The sequence below is a fragment of the Loxodonta africana genome, chromosome 5, assembly GCF_030014295.1.
Source record: "Loxodonta africana isolate mLoxAfr1 chromosome 5, mLoxAfr1.hap2, whole genome shotgun sequence".
NCBI lineage: Eukaryota > Metazoa > Chordata > Mammalia > Proboscidea > Elephantidae > Loxodonta > Loxodonta africana.
In genome coordinates, this window is record NC_087346.1 from 64,651,539 (window position 1) to 64,674,852 (window position 23,314).

The following is a 23,314-nucleotide window of genomic DNA, read 5'->3' on the forward strand; positions in this document are numbered from 1 at the left end:
TTTCTTCTCTGGTCCCTGGGTCTCCTTCTTCCTCTATTGCTCCCAGTGAATAGACACCAAGTGTTGCAACTTAGATGGCTGCTTGCAAGCTTTTAAGACCCCAGGCACTACCCACTGGACTGAAGGGTAAAAAAGAAACTTCATAAACAATATTAGGCCAATTGGCTGGACAGTCTGACAAAGCCATGACCCTAAAATTTTGAACTGAGGGAGCTAATCCCATGAGGTGTTTGGTTGTACCTAAGCAGTACCAGCAACTGCAGCCTTTTTTTTATTGTTGTGATAAAATTACATGTAACACAATACTCGCCATTTTGTCCCATTTCTGGTGTACAACCTAGGAAAAGATTATAGTTTTGATTATCTGTCTGGTTTGATTACCTGGTGGATCTTCTAACTGTCTGGATTATTTTGCTGTATGCTGAACTCTCCAACTCCATTTCCCACTTTTAGATTTTGGCATTTATTTTCATGGGACTGTTTGCAAAACCAGGTGTACCTATATGGAAGACAGAGCCAGCCGCTTCCCTTGCCTTTACCCTTATCAGATGAGCAAGAGAAATGGACTGATCTGGCCAACTGAGTGTGGTTTGAGATGCCAACTATTTTTATGTGTTAAGAGATTCCTGTGACTCAGTTTTTTCTATCTTTAAATCAACATCTCTGACTACAAGGTTTAGAATGAACTTCAAGAAGCATCTTCCCAGGGAGAAACAATCATTTTCTTTCCAATTTCCCTTCTGATTTTCTTAAACTCTGAGTGCCATGTCCTTCAGGTTACTTCTGTAAGTTTCCTGTGGCATCAGTCATTGTTTATGCTCTGCTGCCAGGTCAGAGTTGTGACAATTTGAGAAGGGGCTGGGTGGAATTTTACATTAGCAGGTCTTTGAAAAACCGTGCCTGTTGTCTACCTACTGTTCTAGAAGCTGGGGGGTACATGCCATCATCAACAAAGAGACAAAAACAAACAAAACAACCAAAACTCTGGCCTCGTGGACCTTATATCCCAGCAGATGCTCAATAAATATGTATTCAATCTGTGAATGACTGAATGAATTAGAAACTAGGGTAAGTAAGTGGCTAAAAAAAATCCATTTTTTTTTATTCCCAAGCCATGCGACTGTACGCATGCAAGCTCTCTGAATCTCAGTTTCCTCGTTCACAAATCAGGGATAATATTAATGCTTACCTTGTAAGGATGCAATGAGGATTAAATAAGGTAACGTACGAACACTCAGCCAGTGAAAGGCACATTCAAGGTGCTCAATAAATGTAGTTTCTCCTCTCTTTGAGAGCGGGAACTGTAACTTTTACAGTGAAACCTGTGAGAGCTGGAACTTGATGGGACTGCCTTGTTGTTCTAGGTCTTGCAAGCTTCCTGCCTTTGACAGGGTGCAGTCTTACCACTTCCCTGTCACTCCGTTTTAGCAGAAAATATTTGAGTTTCCCTTCTCTGACAGGCTTCTGCCTTACACAGGCTCTGACTTTCACAGGTTTTATTTTAACAACTTACCATACCTTATAACATCTCACACAGTGCTAAGCACATAACAGACTTGGACTTAGGAAGCCAAAGTAATGACTTCCAATGGCAGAAATACTTTCAAAGTTATTTGCCAATACCTTCCAAAAGTCTTCCACCGAAGAAAGTGTTTTAAAGTTCGTTTTCTCCATCCTGGACAGAGGGGAGTCTATGAAGAGCTGTGACATTACCCGGGTGTAGTAGTACACACTGGAGCTCATCATGCCATAGGTCACTGGAACACAGGAAGAGTCGGTGAACTCCGCAAAGGGGGCCCGCACACATCACACAGCCAGCAACTCCACCAGGGGTAACCCTGGCGGACGAACATTTTCAAACAAATATCCTAACAACGTGCTCTCGCCCTTGCCTTCCTTCCCCCTCTCATTCTTCGATAACATTTCCCCTTCTCTCTGGCTCACATAGGAAACCCTGGTGGCGTAGTGGTTAAGAGCTATGGCAAAAGTTCAGCAGTTCAAATCCACCAGGTGCTCCTTAGAAACCATATGGAGCAGTTCTACTCTGTCCTGTACCGTCGCTATGAGTCGGAATGGACTTGACAGTAATGGGTTTGGTTTTTTGGTTTTCTGGCTAATGTAGCCTTATAAAATAAATATATTAATATCGGTCATGTGAAATAAAGGAGTCCCTGGGTGGTGCAAACAACATGCTCAGCTGCTAACTGCAAAGTTGGAGGTTCAAGGCCACCCAGAGGTACCTGGGAAGAAAGGCCTGGGGATCTACTTTTGAAAATTCAGTCACTACAAACCTATGGAGCACAGTTCTACTCTGGCACATAAGAGGTCACCCTAAGTCAGAACTGACAGCTGGTATGTAAAACAAAACTGGCGAACTACTGAGTACCAAATTAAGGTCAGGCGCCTTCATGTGACATTTAGGCCTTTCAACATGCCTATTGAATTTCATCTCCCATCACTCCCAGATCAGCCCTTGTCAGTTAGGCTGGCTCAACGCAGGCCCAACGGAGGCCACGCTGAGCTCCGACTCCTATGACCGTGTGCGCGTGCGTGTGCGTGCGGCTTATTCTCCCTACAATAACATGTGGCTGGCCATTCTTAGTTTGCCCCAACATCAGTTCTCTGTTCTTCTCTGCCTTGTTTTGTGCCCTGAGGCTGAACAGGAAATGGGGGCCAGAGGAGAGAGATTAATGGTTTGATCCCACCATCCCTACTCTCTCTCACTGCTTGGGTGCAACTTGGCAGTGGGTCCTCCAACCTTGGCCATAGTTGCTGGGGATGCCCTTCTCTAATGGCTACAACTCACACCATGCCACTTCTTCCCCTCGCTCCTTCAGGCCTGGAGCTTGGGTACTCTTAGCCCTGACACACTTCAATAAATAGTCCCTTATTAAACCTTAATTACCATTTTGAGTTTGCCATCTCTTTCCTTCCCGGATCCTTAGCAGTACAGACACATCTGCCTCCCACCTACCGATCAAGTCCTCTCCAAGCTACACTCCTGCCACGAACACTTCCTGACTGTACCAGACCCATACGAATGGTTCCGGAAACAGGTGGGAAAATAATTTACAGGCTCCGTGAGTCAAAGGAGATCAGAGTTTGGATCTTGGTCATGCACCCCTTAGTTGCTATGTGACCTGTGAAGCTGCTTAAACTTCCTTAGCTTCAGTTCTGTCTTCTGTAAGATGGGGATAATGATCTAGTCAAGGTTTTTTGGTGCTTAAATAATTACTAAAAACTATCTCAGTACTGACAGTTAAAAAGTGTCCAACAACGGTGGTTCTCTTCCTTAACCGGATTGCTATGTACACACCTTTACAAACCTTAGCACTTTAGTAAGCACTGTTTTATGCTGGACTCTAGTGGCTGCTGAACGTAATATGCTATAATCCCTGTAATTAGCTGGCAAAAAGCTTCAAGAGGAAGTAAGTATGTTTTACAATTCTTCTGAATACAGCTTCTAACGCAGTTCTGCCAACCCAGCAGGTTAGTAACATTTAGCTGGCCTTCTCCTTCAGACAGCGCCTCTCACCTTCCAAGCATCACAGAAAATCAAGATGAAAGGAGAGAAGTAGATAGATTGATCTAAACATAAGTGCGTCTCGGAGTCCGTCCAAGCAATCAATGCAGCAGTAAATATACATAAATACATATGTCATACACACATCTTTGTACCTTATCTAGATGGGCAGGGATATTTTCCAGTCCTAGATTCCCTCACCTGCTTAGTTCTGTCATCCTATGATCCAGTGTAATTAGGACAAGAACACTCCTCTTCAAGGTTACATGACCTGCCACCTCTCACGGCTGTATTGGGCCAGAGTTAAAGGGTTAAAATTGTAATCCATTCACATTTATGGAATGTGTGCTGGACATGAAGATAAGATATGAGTGTTCCCAGGGAGTGCTGTGGATCCAGCTCCCAGAGGGAGGGACCCATGTACCCTGCACTCTGCCAAGGCCTTCCATGAAGTCAAAGTCAATTGGGGAATGAAGCTGATATGACGCTTAAGAGTACCGGCAAAGGCCTTCCACGGTCAACTGATTATTTTCAATTAGCTTAAAATGTGCTTTGGGTTTATTAATTAATATAGATCATTCTGGAGGTTTTTTTAACCTGTGAGTTTTGTTTGTCTGGGGGAGGAGGAGAGGGGTGTTGTTTTGTTAAAAAGGAATTTGGATGAATTAGATTTTTAAATCTATAAATTATGATATAGTTATATGTAGATATGCAAATATAAGTATTTTAATCACAAATTCAAAATACGTGCCTTTTTATTTTCCTATTGTGCTCAAGACTCAATATTGATTTTTGCTTTGGAAATTCTCAGCACCTGTAATGGCCTTCAATGGCTTCACTGAAAGGGCAGAAACGGGTTCTCTCAGCCGTGTAGCGCCACCTGCTGGACAGCTGGAGAAACAATGCCATCAGGTTTGCAAAACCAAAAAAAACCAAACCCATTGCCATCGAGTCAATTCTGACTCACAGCAACCCTATAGGATAGAGTAGAACTGCCCGAAGGAGCTTCCAAGGACCACCTGGCGGATTCGAACTGCTGACCCTTTGGTTAGCAGCCATAGCACTTAGCCACTATTCCATCAGGGTTCCCGCACGTTTGCAAGGGATGATTTACTCTAACAGACAATCAGCAAACATTAAGCCAGTCCCTCCTCTGTGCCAGGCCCTCGGGTGGTCCACAGGAAATCTTCGAGTGACGATTCCACACACTCCAGGAGTCAGAACGATCTGGGTTTGAATTTCAGCTTTGCTTCATAGTGAATGTCTGCCTCTGTGTTAATGATTGTATGCTTCAGTGTCAGGAGATTCTGGACAACTAAACTTTTCTGAGCTTGAATTTTGTTATCTAGAAAATGAGAGTAATAATATCGAGGGCTTTTGTGATGTTCAAGTGGAGAAATGTATATTGAAGACATCTGACACACTGTAAAATGCAACAGACATGAAACAGACTGTCTTATCACGTCTCCTTTCAGTTCCTGATACAGAAAGCCCATTGGGAAGGTACCATTCACTCTCTTTAAATGAAGTGAATTGTGAAGAAAAAAACTACAGCATGAAATAACCTTAAATGAGAACCAGAAAGGGAAGGAGAATATTAAAAATATATGAGGTAAAGAGACATATACATCCTATGTGCATATTTCTTCTATGTAGCTCTTATTTTAAAACCCGAGCTTTCATTTTCCATAAACATAAGTTAGAATAAAAATATTAAATTATAGTATTATCAAATAGCCAGCATATACTAGCAAATGCTGCCTTAAAAACATGTTTTTCATTTCAAAATACTTAATAGGTACTATCTTAATATTATTGGAAAAAATAGGTTCAAATACTAAAAACATGAGATTGTAAAATGAAATCTATTGCAAAAATTCCAAACCACTACAATAAAAAAGAAAAAAATTTCAATGTAGCAAAAGAAAAAAGCAAATGGAAAATAACAGAAAAGCATAAAAAATAAAAAAATAACAGAAATTAGATAAAAACAAACTATTAATGGGTTAAACTCTTTTACTAGAAGACCAAGTGTTAAAGATTGGTAAAAAATAAATGTAGCTCTAGGACTGTTATAAGAGACACATCTACGATAAAGTTAAAAATAAAATAATGAGCAAAAATATTTGAGGGACATAATGTTTTTTTTTAAAAAAACATGTAAGTGGTATTGTAACCATGTACAAAAGAGATTATAAGGTGAAATTAAAGTAGATAAAAGGTTATTTTATATTGATGAATGACACAATACAGTTGTTTATAACGTATTCTAAAAAAAAAAAAAAAAAAAAACCTGCGGTCAAGTCAATTCTGACTCGCAGCAACCCTATAGGACAGAGTAGAACTGCCCCATAGGGTATCCAAGGAACGCCTGGTGGATTCGAACCGCTGACCTTTTTGGTTAGCAGCCATAGCTCTTAACCACTACACCACCAGGGTTTCCTAATATATTCTAAGGTACTGAACGATAGAGCTGAAATATATAAAGCAGCGCCTACTAGTAACTTTTTTTTTTTTTTTACTAGTAACATAAACAGAATTATCAAAACCACAATTGTGGTTGGAAACTTTAATGCTCATCTCTCAGTCTTTGACAGAGTAGAGAAAAACTACCTAAGGATATTAAAGGTCTGAATTGAAAATGATTAATCATCTTGACTGAAATGCACATCGAGCTTCACACTGTACTAAAAGAGATCACTCATTCTTAATCAAATATTTACATCTATAAAACATTTACAAAAATTGGTAATATGCCAGGCCACAAAGTGAACATCAGTAAGTCCCTGAAATTAGAAATGCCAGGCAAGATTTTTTAAATCACAAATCCAGAAAATAATTAATAAAAGAATAAACAAAGATACACTTCCAAAATTAAGCCATCTAGAAGTCAGAAAATTTTTTTCTCTTAATAACCCTTGGACCAAAGAAGAAATCAAGGCTCCCATAAAAATATAAATACACCAAATACAAGGATATCAGAACCAAGATGACTCAGTCCCAGTGTTCTAAATTATCTACCACAAAGTGAAGCCATCACTTGAACGAGAATCTAACTTCTTTGCTAGCTCTAAATTTTACCAGATCCTCACAGGGCTGCTGTGGAGATTAAAAAAAAAAAAAAAGGGCATGTACTTGAATGTAATCTGTAAACTAAAGGCGCTACATATAAATGCAAAACCCCAAAACCAAACCAAACTGGTTGCTGCTGAGTCGATCTCAGCTCATAGTGACCCTATAGGACAAAGTAGAACTGCTCCATATGATTTCCAAGGCTGTAATCTTTATGGAAGCAGATTGCCACATCTCTCTCCTGCACAGTGGCTACTGGGTTCCACTGGTGGGTTTGAACAGCCGACCTTTTGGTTAGAGAGCTGAATGCTCAACCACTGCACCACCAGGGCTCCTATAAAATTATTAGGCTTGAACTGATTCAGTTGTCATAGCAGTAGAAGTTTTGTGTGGAATTATCATGGAACAAGAGACAGAGAAAATGGGCAAAGTCATCAACATTCAGTGAGGATGGGTATGAGCCGTCACTGGGACGTGTGTAACGGCATCCCTTACTCCTGGCAGTGAGGGCACAGATGCACGAACTAGTCAGACGATCCAGTAGGGAATGCCGTGACAGAAGTGGGTGGGACATTGGGATAGCTTGGAGAGAGGCTAGTTCAGCAGGCACCAGTGAAGGCTTCTTAGAGAATGTGACTCTTGAGCTGATCTTGAAGGATGAGGAAGGACTAGATAGATAGGCAGACAGGAAGGAAGGAAGGAGCACAGGCCCAGGCCTTTTTGAGAATCACTAGTGGTTTGATGTGGCTGAAGTACCAGGTGTTTATAGGGAGTGGCAGGTCTGAAAAAGTAGGCAATGACCACACAGCAAAAAGCTCATCTACTATTTGAAGAATTTAAACTTTGTCTTGAAGGTGAGATGAATACAGCATGCTAAACAGAGGAGTGACCTGGTTTAATCTGGTTTCAGAGTTAGCAGTCTGCAGGCCGTGCCTGGGAGTCCAACAAGTCCAGAGGTAGGGAGAGCAGCTCCCATCCAGTCCATGTTCACACAGCATTTGAAGTCATCTTCTTAAAATTTTAATCCATCTCGTCACTCTCCTATTTAAAACCCTGCCTTCCCACTTTAAACCCCTTACCAAAGCCCAGCAGGCCTTTCCATCCTCATCTGACAGCACCCTCTCCACTTACTAGCTCAACACAGCTTCTGGAATGTTCCACATGCTCTCCTGCCTCAGAGCCTTTATTTACACAGCTCTATGCTCTCGTCCCTGAACCCTGCATCGGACTGGCTCCCACTCTTGCTTGAGGCCTCAGAGAGGCCTTCTGTGAAGGATACCCTTTACCTCAGTTGCCTTCATCATATCACTTACTATATTTAAGGGCAGGCCCTAAATCTGTTTATAATTAAACAGTTGAATTAAACAGTTAAACACAGTTGAATGAACAGATCAATGAATAACCCAAGGGAGAGATGATAAAGGGATAAAATAAGGACACTAGGGTTACAAGAAAAAGAGAGTTGGAAGGTGCTCAAGAGAATGGAATTAGTGGAATGATTCCATGACACAGGTGAGGGAAAGCATCCAGGATGATGCCCAGGTTTTAGGTGAGGCCTGCGCGCCTGTAATGTTAACATTAACCCAGACAGAGAAACGAGCGAAGCACACTTGGATGGGTAAGATGTGTTCAGGTTTAGGCATGTAAAGTATGAGAGGCTTGTGAGACATCCCATTAGAGATGTCTGGTATAAGCTGGCACCTGGCTTACAGCTCATGAGAGACCTGAGAGTCACCAGCATACAAGTGCTAGTTGAAGCTTTGTCTGTGGAAAAGACCACCTAAAGAAAAAGCCAAAGACCCAGTCACAGAGAACACACTGTTTAAACACATTTCAAGAGCAAGAAAACTAAGAAAGTGAATAGAGCAAGGAGAAACGAGGTGAGAGGGGAGTCACAGAGCCAAAAGTGGAAATTTTCCAGAATGCCAAATGCCACAGGGCCAAATGCCAGGGAAGGGCTGACAATGAAAAGATCCTACATAAATTTGGCACTTGGGAAGTTCCCAATGACCTCAGTGAGGGCCTTCCAGGATGCAGAAGTGAGACTGTAGAGTAAGTAAGACACGTGAAATGAAGTTATTAAATGTGGTAAAAACATTTTAACTCAGTTTTGCTTAAAATTTCAAATGAGGAAATCTTAAGGCACGGTTGTAATGGAAACCTAAAAGGGATAGAGGTTACTGAGACAAGTTCTTTTGAGAATGCCTACCTTGGGCTAGTATTATTATTTTTTTTAAGGTTGAATCTTTTGTGTGTGTGTGGTGAAAACATACACAATAGGGCTAATATTACTTTTTGTTTTAAACACCAGAGAAAAGGATATATAGTATTTTACCTCTAAGTCACCATGAAGCATACGGAAAGTTATGCAAGTAAAAGGACTTTAATATTTATACACATCCCCTTACTTGTCATTGAAAATTGAGTTTCTACCTAGACAGTTTGTCAAAAAGAACAAAGAGCTTCTCAGTCTTAGTCAAACGCCCTAATAATTGCCTTTCACAGGCTGCAGCCTGTTATCTTCAGACAGAGTGTGTTTGCTGTGCGAAGCTATGTGGGGAGCTGCCAGGATGTTAGTCACTGGAGACTGAATCTGCTCCTCACCAATGTGATGATTAACCCTCTGACCTTGACCTCAACGATCTCGTTACCATCAACTGCACCTGTGTGGATTCTCTTGCAAATTAGGAAAGCAAAAATTTTCAGACTTTCATCCTTGCAAGATGTTTAAAAGTAAAATAAAATTTTCAGACTTTCATCCTTGCAGGATGTTTACAAGTAAAATAAAATATCCACTTTATTTTTTTTAAGAATACAAGGAAAAGTCATCTTCTTACAGAGATTAGAAAATGAAGACAAAATAGATTTTTTTTCTTAAAAAGAGCTCTTCTTGTTCTAAGACACAGCATACTGTGTATTATGTTATTAATTTCTTCATTTTTATTACTTCTTTGGACTAGTGAGTTAAGGGCTTTTGCACACTAATCAATTGTATTTTCTACTCAATGAAATATGCTATATTTTATACTGGAAAATATATACAGAGGTCTTAGTGGGTTTTTTGTCCCAGTGATTTATGAGTTTCAAACATGTTAAAATATTAATCTTTTGTGTTTTTTTCTCTCTTGATAATCCTTTTTTTAATTAATTTTTATTGTGCTTTAACTGTAAGTTTATAAATTAGGTCAATCTTTCATACAAAAATTTGCATACACCTTGCTAAAAAAACCCAACACCTTGCTATACACTCCTAATTGCTCTCCTCCTAACGAGACAGCACAGTCCTTCCCTCCACTCTCTCTCCTCGCGTCTATTTGGGCAGTTTCTGGCCCCCTCTGCCCTCTCATCTCACCTCTGGACAGGAGAGACCAACGTAGCCTCATGTGTCTACTTGATCCAAGAAGCTCGTTCTTCACCAGTATCATTTTCCATCCCATATTCCAGTCCAATCCCTGTCTGAAGAGTTGGCTTTGGGAATGGTTCCTGTGTTGGGCTAACAGATGGTCTGGGGACCATGACCTCCGGGGTCTTTCTTGTCTCAGTCTGACCATTAAATCTAGTCTTTTTATGAAAATTTGGGGTCTGCATCCCACTGCTCTCCTGCTCCCTCAGGGGTTCTCTGTTGTGTTCCCTGTCAGGGCAGCCATTGTTTATGGCCAGGCACCACCTAGTTCTTCTGGTCTCAGGCTGATGTAGTCTCTGGTTTATGTGGTCCTTTCTGTCTCTTAGGTTCATAATTACCTTATGTCTTTGACGTTCTTCATTCTTCCTTGCTCCAGGTGGGTTGAAACCAATTGATGCATCTTAGATGGCTGCTTGCTAGCGTTTAAGACCCCAGATGCCACTCTCCAAAGCAGGATGCTGAATGTTTTAATAGATTTTATTATGCTCCTGAAACTATGGTCCCCAAACCCCCCTCCCTGCTATGCTGGCCTTCGAAGGGTTCAGTTTATTCAGGAAACTTCTTTGCTTTTGATTTAGTCCAGTTGTGTTGACCTCTCCTATACTGCCTGCTGTCTTTCCCAACCAAAAAAACCCAAACACACTGCCATTGAGTCAATTTCGACTCATAGCGACCCTATAGGACAGAGTAGAACAGCCTGATAAGAGTTTCCAAGGAGCGCCTGGAGGATTCGAACTGCCAACCTCTTGGTTAGCAGCCGTAGCACTTAACCACTATGCCACTAGGGTTTCCTCTCTTTCCCTTCACCTAAAACTTATCTACTATCAGTGAAAACCCTTCTCCCTCCCTCCCTCTCGTACCCTTCAAAGAGTATTTTCTCTGTTTAAACTATTTCTTGAGTTCTTATAATAGTGGTCTTATACAATATTTGTCCTTTTTCAACTAATTTCACTCATCATGTCTTCCAGATTTCTCCATGTTATGAAACGTTACATGGATTCATCGTCGCTCTTTATCAATGCATAGTATTCCATTGTGTGAATGTATCATAATTTATTTATCCACGCATCCGCTGACGGGCACCTTGGTTGCTTCCAACTTTTTGCTATTGTAAGCAGTGCTGCAATGAACATGGGTGCATATATCTGTTCATGTAAAGGCTCTTATTTCTCTAGGATATATTCCAAGGAGTGGGATTGCTGGATCATATGGTAGTTCTATTTCTAGCTTTTTAAGGAAGCACCAATTCGATTTCCAAAGTGGTTGCACCATTTGACATTTCCACCAGCAGTGTATAAGTGTTCCAGTCTCTCCACAACCTCTCCAACATTTATTTTTTTTGGGGGGGATTAATGCCAGCCTTGTTGGAGTGAGATGGAATCTCATCGTAGTTTTGATTTGCCTTTCTCTAATGGCTAATGATTCTGAGCATTTCCTCATTTATCTGTTACCTCAATGTGTCTTCTTTAGCGAAGTGTCTGTTCATATCCTTTGCCCATTTTCTAATTGGGTTATTTGTCTTTTTGTAGTTGAGTTTTTGCAGAATCATATAGATTTTAGAGATCAGGCACTGATCGGAAATGTCATAGCTAAAAACTTTTTCCCAATCTGTAGGTAGTCTTTTTACTCTTTTGCTGGAGTCTCTGGATGAGTATAGGTATTTGATTTTTAGGAGCTCCCAGTTATCTGGTTTTTCTTCTACATTTTCAGTAATGCTTTGTATACTGTTTATGCCATGTATTAGGGCTCCTAATGTTGTCCCTATTTTTTCTTCCATGCTCTTTATTGTTTTAGATCCATCTTGAGTTAGCTTTTGTGCATGGTGTAAGGCATGGGTCATTTTTTTCGCAGATGGGTATCGTTATTCCAGCACCATTTGTTAAAAAGACTGTCTTTTCCCCAATTAACTGACTTCAGGTCTTTGTCAAATACCTGTTGCTCATATGTGGATGGATTTATGTCTGGATTCTCAATTCTATTCCATTGGTCTTCAAATCTGTTGTTGTACCAGTACCAGGCTGTTTTGACTATTGTGCGGTATAATAGGTTCTAAAATCAGGTAGAGTGAGGCCCCCCACTTTGTTCTTCTTTTTCAGTAATGCTTTACTTATCTGGGGTCTCTTGCCCTTCCATATGAAGTTGGTGATTTGTTTCTCCATCTCATTAAAAAATGTCGTTGGACTTTGGATCGGAATTGCATTTTAACTATAGATGGCTTTTGGTAGAAGAGATATTTTTACAATGCTAACATGAGCAAGGTATGTTTTTCCACTTATGTAGGTCTCTTTTGGTTTCTTGGAGTAGTCCCTTGTAGTTTTCTTTGTATAGGTCTTTTACATCTCCAGTTAGATTTATTCCTTAGTATTTTATCTTCTTGGGGGCTACTGTAATTGGTATTTATTTAATTTCCTCTTTGATGTTCTTTTTGTTGGTATAGAGGAATCCAACTGATTTTTGTATGTTTATCTTATATCCTGATACTCTGCTGAACTCTTCTATTAGTTTTAGTATTTTTTTTGAGGATTCTTTAGGGTTTTCTGTGTATAAGATCATGTCATCTACAAATAGAGATACTTTTACTTCTTCCTTACCAATCTGGATGCCCTTTATTTTTACCTAGCTTAACTGCTCTGGCTAAGACTTCCGGCACAATGTGGAATAAGAGTGGTGATAAGGGGCATCCTTGTCTGGTTCCTGTTCTCAAGGGCAACGCTTTCAGATTCTCTCCATCTAGGATGATGCTGGCTGTTGGCTTTGTATAAGTGCCCTTTATTATGTTGAGGAATCTTCCTTTTGTGGTATTTTTGTAAATATTCTCTACAATTGTTTTCTGTCTTTTAATTTTGTCTATTTTTTTGACATACAAAATTTAAATATTTCTACAATGTTGAGTCAACTTTTCTTTGCAATTTTTATTATTGTGTTTAAACTGAGATTTGAATAATTTTATAGAATGAGTAGAAACAGGAGGAAAAAAAGAGGCAAATGCAAAAAGAAACTAGTCTTAGAAACCATTTGCTTCGAGGTTCAGAAGTCACAGGTTTTTAGATGACATATTTCAATAGTATCTCCTCCAAAGCCCTTCTTAAGAGTAGACAAGGAAGCGGATTTATGACTACTAGGACTCTTACCAGAGCACTGGTGGCGCAGTTGTTAAAAGCCTGGCTGCTAACCAAAAGGTCGGCAGTTCAAGTCCATCAGCCTCTCCTTGGAAACCCTAAAGTGCATTTCTACTCTGTCCTACAGGGTCGCTATGAGTCAGAACCAACTTGATGGCACCTAACTGGCCTCCTACTGGGCCCTGGTGGCCCAGTGGTTAAGCATTTGGCTGCTAAGCAAAAGGTAGGCAGTTTGAATCCACCAGCTGCTCCTTGGAAACCCTATGGGGCAGTTCTACTCTGTCCTATAGGGTAGCTACGAGTCGGAACCGACTCTACAGCAACCTCTTTTTTTTTTTTTTATGGGTAGGACTCTTACACCAGGTTCCTTTGAGAAAGGAGTTTATTCTTCTAGTGTACACTCAGAAATATTTTAAAAACTAACACTAACCTTGGAATGAGTCTCCCTTTTTGTATATGGACTCAAAATTTAATCAATGCTTTAATAATGTCATTCATATTACGTTAAAATTGACCACCTTGAATTTAACTAAGTGCTAAAAGCTTTCTTAAAAACATATTTCTTAATTTACTTGATTTATAAATTGAATATAAATGATTAAGGAAACATTTATGTTTTGATATTTGTAATTTTAAGAAATTGGATATTAAGTTATTTAAAATCCCTAAGCCAGTTTTTATTAAGGTCTTGATGAGCTTTAACAGGGCATATGTTTTCTAAGGAGCCTGTGTGGCACAAGTGGTTTGTGATTCGCTGCTAACCTAAAGGTCGACAGTTCAAACCCACCCAATGACTCCATGGAAGAAAGGCCTGGTGACCTAATTACCAAACCAAAAAACTCCTTTCCATCAAGTCGATTTCAACTCATAGAGACTCTATAGGACAGAGCAGAACTGCGGCATAGGATTTCCAAGGCTGTAATCTTCACAGAGGCAGACTGCCACATCTTTCTCCTGTGGAGCAGCTGGTGGGTTCACACTGCTGACTTTTAGGTTAGCAGCTGAGCACTTAACTACTGTGCCACCAGGGCTCTTTGTAAAGATTATAGCCGTTGAAAACCTTATGGAGCTAGGTCTATTCTGTAACCCACAGGGATGCCAAAAAACAGAATCAACGTGATGGTAAATTTTTTTTTTAATGTTCTTTTTACATTTTTTGAGACTGGGCCTACCCAAGAAACCTAAGAAAAGAGAGGTTATTTAAGCTAATAACTGTCAGAAGTATATGAACAATATCCATCTTCTCAGTTTCTTCTAATTTTCTGAAAGTTTTCTGTTACTTATTTAGAAAGGAATGTTTCGTGCTTTTAAGTGACATTACTTCTTAAAACATGTTATCAAAACAGAAATGCTGAAAAGCTAACAATGATCTGTTCATAAATTAGAAGTTGCAAAACAAGAGATGTGATATTTTTAAACTAATACGTTCTAAGCTGTTCTAAGTTGGCTTTCTGCATAGAACTGGTGCTTAAATACTAAGCTGCAGTAACCATAAATATTGACAGGTTGATAAGAATAATATGAAGTTTTTTCAAGTATCACACATGTACAATTTTCTTTATGTAAAATATAAGGTTAGTCTCTAAGTCAGTCTAGAAGTCAGTGATCCCCAATAATGCCTGCATATCACAATCACCAAGAACTTTAAAAAAAAAAAAAAATTATTGTATGCTCAAGTACTTTTTCCTTGTTTTTTTCTAATTCAGCCCTTCAGAAGTTTAGAGACAGACATCAAATTTCCCTGTCTTCTCCAGGTTAAATCTCTCCAGTTCCTTCAGTTGCTGATCATGTAATTGGAGACATGATTTTTGAGTCTTTCCCACATGATAAAACTTCCGCTGGCACAGATTCTGTTTATCTCAGTCCCTTTAAAAAAGCACAGCAGCCTCACCACTGAGGGGTGGCAAAGTGGGCCATGAGCTTTTTCATTCCAGATTCTACGTTGCGGTTCATGCATCCTAAGACTGCCTGACTCTTGGGGCTGCCTCACAATAGAAAAGACTCTTTCATCTCTTCAAAAACTACAAAGCACTGTGTCCCTCAGCTACTACTTGAGTACTTTTTCCTGGATCATAGTGCAGGACTTTCATTCAGCCTGTTAAATATCATCTCACTAGGATCTGCTCATCATTCCAATCTGTTGAAATTGTCTTGGATCTAGATCCAGTCATTATCAGTAAAGTTAGTATCATCAATGTCCTTATCTTAGTGAATTAATAAATCAAGATTGACCCAAGAACATCAGCCCATTAATTAAAGCTCACTGGGTAGGGTTTGGAAACCCTGGTGGCATAGTGGTTAAGTGCTACGGTTGCTAACCAAGAGGTTTGCAGTTCGAATCTGCCAGGCGCTCCTTGGAAACTCTATCGGGCAGTTCTACTCTGTCCTATAGGGTCTCCATGAGTCGGAATCGACTCGATGGCAGTGGGTTTGGGGTTTTGGGGTGGAGTTCACTTAAGTATATATATTATCCAGCTCAAGCAGTTTCTGACTTTTTCAGATGCCTGTCTCTACCATTCCTCTGATCTATCAGCTGTTGATTCCACTTAATAGGAAGTAGGGATAACCAAGCTTGCTTTACTCCTAACATAGTCTCACTGGCTCCTAGTGATTCCTTCCCCTGTTGCTCAGAAACCATCTTCTAAATTACTTGTTTTAAAATCCTGCCAGCAATATCATTATCAAATGACCAAGAATAACAAACTAATTACTCTGTGGTTAAATGAGATAATATACTTAACCTTCTGCCCTTGCATGTTGTTGGCTCTTACATGAACCCATCCGGGTTCTGGAAGGCATCTCGATGTAAAAGGAAAAGCAGGGATATTTTGCATCAGAGAGAACTGTGTTCAAGTGGCTGTAAGCTGAATAAACTTGGGTAAGTTATTTAACCTCCCTGAGCCTTAGTTTCCTCATCTGTAAAATATTTATTTTGAAAAGTGGTTGTAAAGATTAGAAGAAATACATGTAAAGATCCTGAGATGGTGTATTCTGGTGACTTGCTTGATGCCTGTTATCCTTTCTTTTCCTCCAATTTCTACCATTTGTAATGGAAATGTCTAGCTTTTGCCTGTTCCACCATTGTACTTTAGAAGCAGATAACTTGTATTCTAGATTTCACAGATGAAGAGAAATTTTTGGATTTTGGATTTGGAGTTGATTGAAGACTTTTGCTATGATACCCTGGGGTGAATGTGTTTTACATGTGGCAAGGACATGAATTTTGGGGAGCCAAAGAGTAGAATGTTATAGATTGAATTGTGTCCCCCAACCCCCACCCCCCAAAAATGTGTGTCAACTTGGCTAGGCCATAACTTCCAGTACTGTATGACTGCCTACCATTTTGTCATCTGATGTGATTTTCCTGTGTTTTATAAATCCTACCTCTATGATGTTAATGAGGCAGGATTAGAGGCGGATATGTCAATGAGGCAGGACTTAATCTATAAGATTAGGTTGCATCTTGAATTAATCTCTTTTGAGATATAAAAGACAGAATCGGGCAGAGAGACAGGAGGACCTCAAGCCACCAGGAATGAAGAACCAGGAGAGGAAAGCATCCTTTGGACCCAGGGTTTCTGGGCTGAAAAGCTCCTAGACCAGGGGAAGACCGATGACAAGGACCTTCCCCCAGAACCGACAGAAAGAGAAAGGCTTCCCCTGGAGCTGGCATCCTGAATTTGGACTTCTAGCCTCCTAGAGTGTGAGGGAATAAATTTTTGTTTGTTAAAGCTATCCACTTGTGGTATGTCTGTTATAGTTGCATTAGATAACTAAGACATATGGTATCTGTCATATAATAGTAACAAGAGCAAAATTTTCCCTAAAGATCATTGACAATGGCTGAATTATCTCATTTGGAGTAGCTAAGTGCCCATCAAGAGCTTACTTTCTACCTTACCAATCTTAGTTTAGGCCCTTTGTTTTTAAAATCAGTCTAGTTGACTGAAAGGACAGAAATAACACGGGAATTGAGTGATCCCACTTTCTCTGAAATTTAGAATTTATTCATATTTGAAACTTGAGGTTGCCTTGAATTCACCTTCAAAGTATTTACTAATATACATGGGTTACTCTTACAAATAACAGTGATATTTCTCTTGTGTCACTTACGTAGATGCTGAAATAAAGAAAGGCATAAATGGTATTACAGAAGATCTGTTTGGTGAGTCTATCATAAAATGCAAATCTATTACTGAGGATTTGGAAGAAATCATGAATTAGTATGAAGGCATTGATACAACATATCCAAATCCAAAAAGGGACTATTAAATACCTACTTCAGTGAAAGTCGTATTAGGTGACTTTATTTGCATTTCCCATACATTAAGACTGGAAAGTCATTTTATTGAAAACCGTTCTTAAGTAGGCTTTATGTTAATTAATGTAATAACAGTGACACTATATTTAAGGTTAAGAGATCTACTGCAAAAATTCTTTCACTTACTTGGTTTTCTGGTGTCTGGAAGGTTGTCATGTGCATCTCATACTGAAAATGTTCACAACATATAGTGAAACTGGCCAATCAGATAACGCTGAATTGTAATTAATGTTTCCCTGAATATAGAGGAGAACTTTCTCAAATTCTAAGGTGGAACTGAAAACAGAGCTGAGAAGTTTTTTGAACTGACCCTTGTGGCACATATACACTTCCTTGTAACTATAATGTTGACAGGTCAAATATTTTAAAAACTTTTCCTTTAATGGAAGGAAATATTCTACTTACAGATACACAAGACTATGAGAAAAAGGAGGTATGTGACCAGTTCTCGTAAAACACTTTTAAGGTATTTCTCTCGGTTAGTGTTGCTTTCCTCCATGAGTCTTGTTCCCCAGAGACCTTAAAAATAATAATGGAAGAAAAAGATATCATTTTATTTTAAAAACTTCATATATGGCAAAAGGGATAAAACAAAATAAAAAGTACCTTTAACCATATACATATTTAAAGCACACTCTAAATGCAACTGAGAAACTGTTTTAGCAGGAGTGCCTTTTATTTAGCCAGCTGACATCATGTTGATTCTGACTGGTTAACGTGCTCAGCTGCTAACAGAGAAGTTGGGGGCACCTCGGAAAAAAGGCCTGGTAATCTACTTCTGAAAAATCAGCCATTGAAAGCAGCATGGAATATCATTCTACTGTGAAACACATCGTGTCACCACGAGTCAGAATCGACTCGATGGCAACTGGTTTCTTACCTTTTATTTAAGAACACATCAACTCTACTGTCCCCCAAAATGTGCAAAACACAAGGCAAAGATCTGATCATTTTCTAAACTCCTAAACCCATTAGCAAATATCTTAGTAAAAATTTCAAAAGAGAGCAGGAAATGAGGGCAGCCTAAAAAAGGAGATTAAATAATGGTACATAACACACCAGTTCTTCCTATTTGGGGGATGATACAACCTGGTAACTATTCCGTTACTAAACCTAGTTAAGTACGCGATGTACTACATGGCAAACAATAGTTTTTGGCTCATCCTGGATGAAAAGAAGTGCTGGCTGGAACATCATTTCAATAGGAAAACCTCTATGAAGCTTCTAACACACTGGCATAAAAGATCTGCTCTGTACCTGTCTCTGTTCTATCAATGAACTGAACAACTTGGTGACTGCATGGTTAGCAGATCAGATTTTTCAAAAGCCAATTAACGCACAACCTTTAAATTAAAAAGAAACGACTCATCCCACTTCTCTCTCTCTTTGGAGAAAACGTAAAATCAGCAGCAATGTTCTATATTTTAGCAGATGGAAAAAGTGTTGGGCTGGCTAAGAGAGGATGACATAACCCTCTATGAGCTTGCTGGAGAGAGAGCCAGATACCGCGGCGTTTGGACTCTGCCAGCAGACAGATGTGGTGGCCGTCCAAACCCCTGTTAATGAACAGTCAGAGAGCTGAAGTCACATTGCTGGTTACTTGGAAAATCCTTAACATTTTCAAAAAAATAAAAAGCTTTTCAAACCTGTCAGTGAGGTAGGCTGTTAATGGAAATTGGCCTGGCATCTGCATGCTGCCCACACTTTTTATTTCACATACCTTAACTCATTCAATAACTTGAACTCACACAGCCACTTCAGCCACAACCAAGCCCCACAGAGGAAAGAGAAAAAATAGTATATGATCTTTCGCTTTGAAGAAATGACCTCATCACTAGTGTTTATGTATTTTTAAAGTTTTATAATGCTATATTAGTCCCTACTCCTAAATTGGAGTATTTCATTTCCTTCCCAAATTTCCTTTAGGAAAATCAGCGTCTGAATTCAAGGACACTGTGTTACGCATCATAGGTTTCACCACGCTGAGAGTGGAGCATAACTTATGACTAGGTTTGTTGCTGCCAAGATCTGGTAGTTGTCAGGGAATTACTCACTCAGAAGAAATGCAGCAAGCAGAAAGTTTGTCCACTGAAATTCTATGATAATAAAGAATTATTACAAATTTAGATGACATGGAAAATTACAACTCAGAATAACACACAGGCGGCCAAAGATTAGCCTCAGTAGCCCTGGACACAACCACACCATTGATTTGCGTAGATTTCTTTTGGAGGCCAGGTCTCCAATCTACACAAAAGTAGACCTTGCTGGTCTCTTACCATCAGGAAAGACTGTTGCCCTACCTCACGCGGTTCAGTGATTTCACTCTTTCCCATAGTTTATAAACAACTATGCACTAAGGAACAGTCACAGTTCTTAATATTTACAAATGGTACTGCTTGACCTATAAATAGAAAAAACAAACCCCTACAGCTTTTATTCAAGCTAAACCTGGCAATTTAATTCTGCCCTTGAATGAAGTATTCCAAATGAAATGAAGTCCCCTTATTTATATTTTTATACAGTGTACTTTAATATATTTACATTTTCTAAATTACTCCTCAATTGCCTCCTCAAATACTTATTAATATTTTCATGCAATTTTCCTACTGGGCGTATATGTAGGATCTACCCTAGAACACACGGACCCCTTTACATTCTGACGGGAGAGAAATGGCTTCACCCACAAATAGGAAAAATACCTGTCCTGTGGGCAAACACTTCCCATGATTAGCACAGTTGATAGGGTAAAAATGGTCAAGGATGTGCAAAACAAAGAGTGAACTCTATGTGTAAACTATGGACTTTAGTTAATAGTGTATCAACAACGGTTCATCAATTTTAATAAATGTACCACACAAATGCAAGATGTTAATAACAAAGAAATAGTATACGGAGGAATTATATGGAAACCCTGTGTACTTTGTGCACAATTTTTCTGTATGCTAAAACTGCTCTTAAAAAAAAAAAAACTATATATTTAAAAAGAAATGTTAAACATAGAGCAGCATCCTTCAAAATCAACTGTTGTTTTTTCCCTCACTTGTCCCAGTTGTGGTGGGAACACCTTCTCAGTACACCAGGTACTCACATTCAGAACATAAGCTTCTTCAACTTCCTTCCATGGTTAAAAGGGTACCTAGCTAATCCCAGGAGTCCCTGGGTGGTGCAAACAGTTAACATGCTCAGCTGATAACCAAAAGGCTAGAGCTTCGAGTCCACCCAGAGGTGCCTCGGAATGAAAGCCTGGCGATCTACTTCTGAACAGTCAGCTATTGAAAACCCTATGGAGCACCGTTCTACTCTGACACTCGTGTAGTCGCCTTGAGTCAGAACTGACTCAATGGCAACTGGCAGGGGTGCTGGTTAGCTGATGCCAAGGCCCAAAGGTGGAGCGCAGCATCTAAACAGTATTATCTCTCTGCACAATGTTACTTCTTACTATAAATACAGGGTAATTCTCAATGGATAATCCAAAACACGAAAGATGTCCCAAATAGTTGACTGCGGAAAAAAATTAGCATTTGTATAACTATTTTACCCAAATGCTTAAAAAACTTATTTTGAAAATATCACACTTACACAGAAATAGACAAAACGGTATAATGAACCCCAATGTATCTACATTCAGCTTCAACTAACCTTGACTCATCTAAACTTTATCCATTCCTCCCCAATTACTTTGAAGCAAATTCCAGATACCGTATCATTTCATCTATAAATACTTCAGTTCAGAATGTTTTTACAATTAAAGAGGAGCTCAGTTCCTCCATCCCCAGCAGATAAGTGGTAGGTGAAGATATCTCCCTATGCTGAAAGAAAAAATCGCCTGACACTAAAGCTCCTTATGGATGACCAAAAATATACTTCATACAATTGAACTAATACAATTACCAAGACATAATTTTAGTAAGACTAAGTCTTTCCTTTCCTCTTTTCTCCTCTAGAAGGAATAGGTGTCAAAAGACACAGTGGTTGGCCTCTTTCCACATCCTACTGTCTTCATGATCAAAACGGCTCTGAACGCATCTCAGGTCACATAATAGTGTGAATCTTTGCCACACAGTAACTGTGTCCCATCTGAAATACACTAAATACCTACGACTCACTGATCATGACATGGTGCAATGTGGGGTTTTAGATCTGTGTTCAAATGAGGGCTCAGCCACTTATTAGCTGTGAGACTTTAGCTAAAATCACAAGCCTCCATTTCCTCATCTGAAAAAAGAATAGCACTGTCTCTGGGGGTTGTTCTGGGAATTACAAATAGTATGTGTAAAGCATCTAGGGTGCTTGGAAGAAGCCTATCTATAGCTTTAGATACAAGTCCAAACCAATAAAATGTCCTACTTCTGAAGCCCAGTTAGTCCAGACTTCAGAATGGCGTAAAGACCCAGATCCACATGTACTTTCAGTTGGTCATAAATTGTTGTTGTTCGGTGCTATCGAGTCGGTTCTAACTCATAGTGACCCTATGTACAACAGAACGACGAAACACTGCCCGGTCCTGCACCATCCTCACAATTGTTGCTACGCTTCAGGCCACTGTTGCAGCCACTGTGTCAATCCATCTTATTGAGGGTTTTCCTCTTTTTTGCTGACCCTTTACTTTACCAAGCATGATGTCATAAATAGCCTGACAAAATTCTCAGTGAATTTAAATCAAAAGAATACTTTTTGTGCTAAGACACATGTGGACCCCATTTAGTAGGACAAACAGCACCCTTCCTAACATTCATCGGAATTGCAGGTATACTTCTACAAAGCGTGGAAGTAACTTTTACTACTAACAGTTCATCTTCTATAGAAAACAGTCAGTTGCTCCCTCAGATGATACTGACCCCTAAATCTTGAATTCCCGGCCAGCACTCTGCTGATGTGCAAATACATACCTCAGCTAACAGCTCATTCCAACTGCATATTCCACAAAGAGCTCACACATGCCCAGAACAGAAGTCTTTCTTTTTTCCCCTGGAAACCTCTTCCTCCTGTTTGGGTTAATAGTACCAAGCCAGGCATTTGCGGTTCATCTTAGACTAGGCCCTCCTCTTATCCCTCACATCAAGTGGGTTCCACAGTTCTGATGGCTTCTCTCTCTTTTTAAACCAGCCTCCTTCCACCCCAGTTCACACAGCTTTGGTCAAAGGCCTCATCACCCTACCTAACCTCCTGGCAACCATCACTATCCATCTCACCCCATCCTCTACATTCTTGCTAGAGTTGTTTTCAGACTGATACATGATCATGAGTCCCTGCTTGAAGTGCCCACTGACTCCACTGCCTACAGGAAAAAGTAGCAATTCCACAGCCTGAGCTACATGATCTTGCTTCTGCTATTTTTCTCTTTCCAAATGCCCCTTCAGCCTTCTAAATTAACTCAAGTTTCACTCCCTCCAGGAAGCCTTTTCTAATTCCCTCCGGTAGCGCTGAATCTCTCCTCTTTTAGCTTCTTGGGACCTGACACTGCAATTATTAAATATCTATTTCACTCCGAGCTCCTGGGGAGAGGTACCTTGTATTACTCATCTCTGTATCTCTAGTGGTAGCTCTGGTTAAGAGATCAGCTGCTAACCAAAAGGTCAGCAGTTCAAATCCACCAGCCGCTCCCTGGAAACCCTATGGGGCAGTTCTACTCTATCCTATAGGGTCAGTACGAGATGGAATTGATTCGACGGCAATGGGCTTGGTATCCCTAGTGGCGTCTCTGGGTGGTGCAAATGGTTAACGTGCTCCACTACTAGAGCCCACACAGAGGCACCTTGGCAAAGGCCTGGCAGCCAACTTTCAAAAAATTCGCTGTTGGAAACCCTATGGAGCATAGTTGTACTCTGACACACATGAGGTCGCCATAAGCCAGAAATCAACCTGATAGCAAC

At 39.9% G+C, this 23,314-nt stretch overlaps 1 protein-coding gene across 1 annotated transcript in view; it reads right to left on the bottom strand.

The window, feature by feature from the left end:
* Positions 1-23,314, bottom strand: part of PKD2 (polycystin 2, transient receptor potential cation channel) — a 58,782-nt gene that overhangs the window by 31,755 nt on the left and 3,713 nt on the right. Inside the window, exons 2-3 of the mRNA XM_003414087.3 lie at positions 17,844-17,957; positions 1,624-1,757 (exon numbers count right to left, since the gene is read on the bottom strand). Of these exons, the coding sequence (XP_003414135.1) occupies positions 1,624-1,757; positions 17,844-17,957 (248 nt within the window). The remainder of the gene's footprint in view (positions 1-1,623; positions 1,758-17,843; positions 17,958-23,314) is intronic.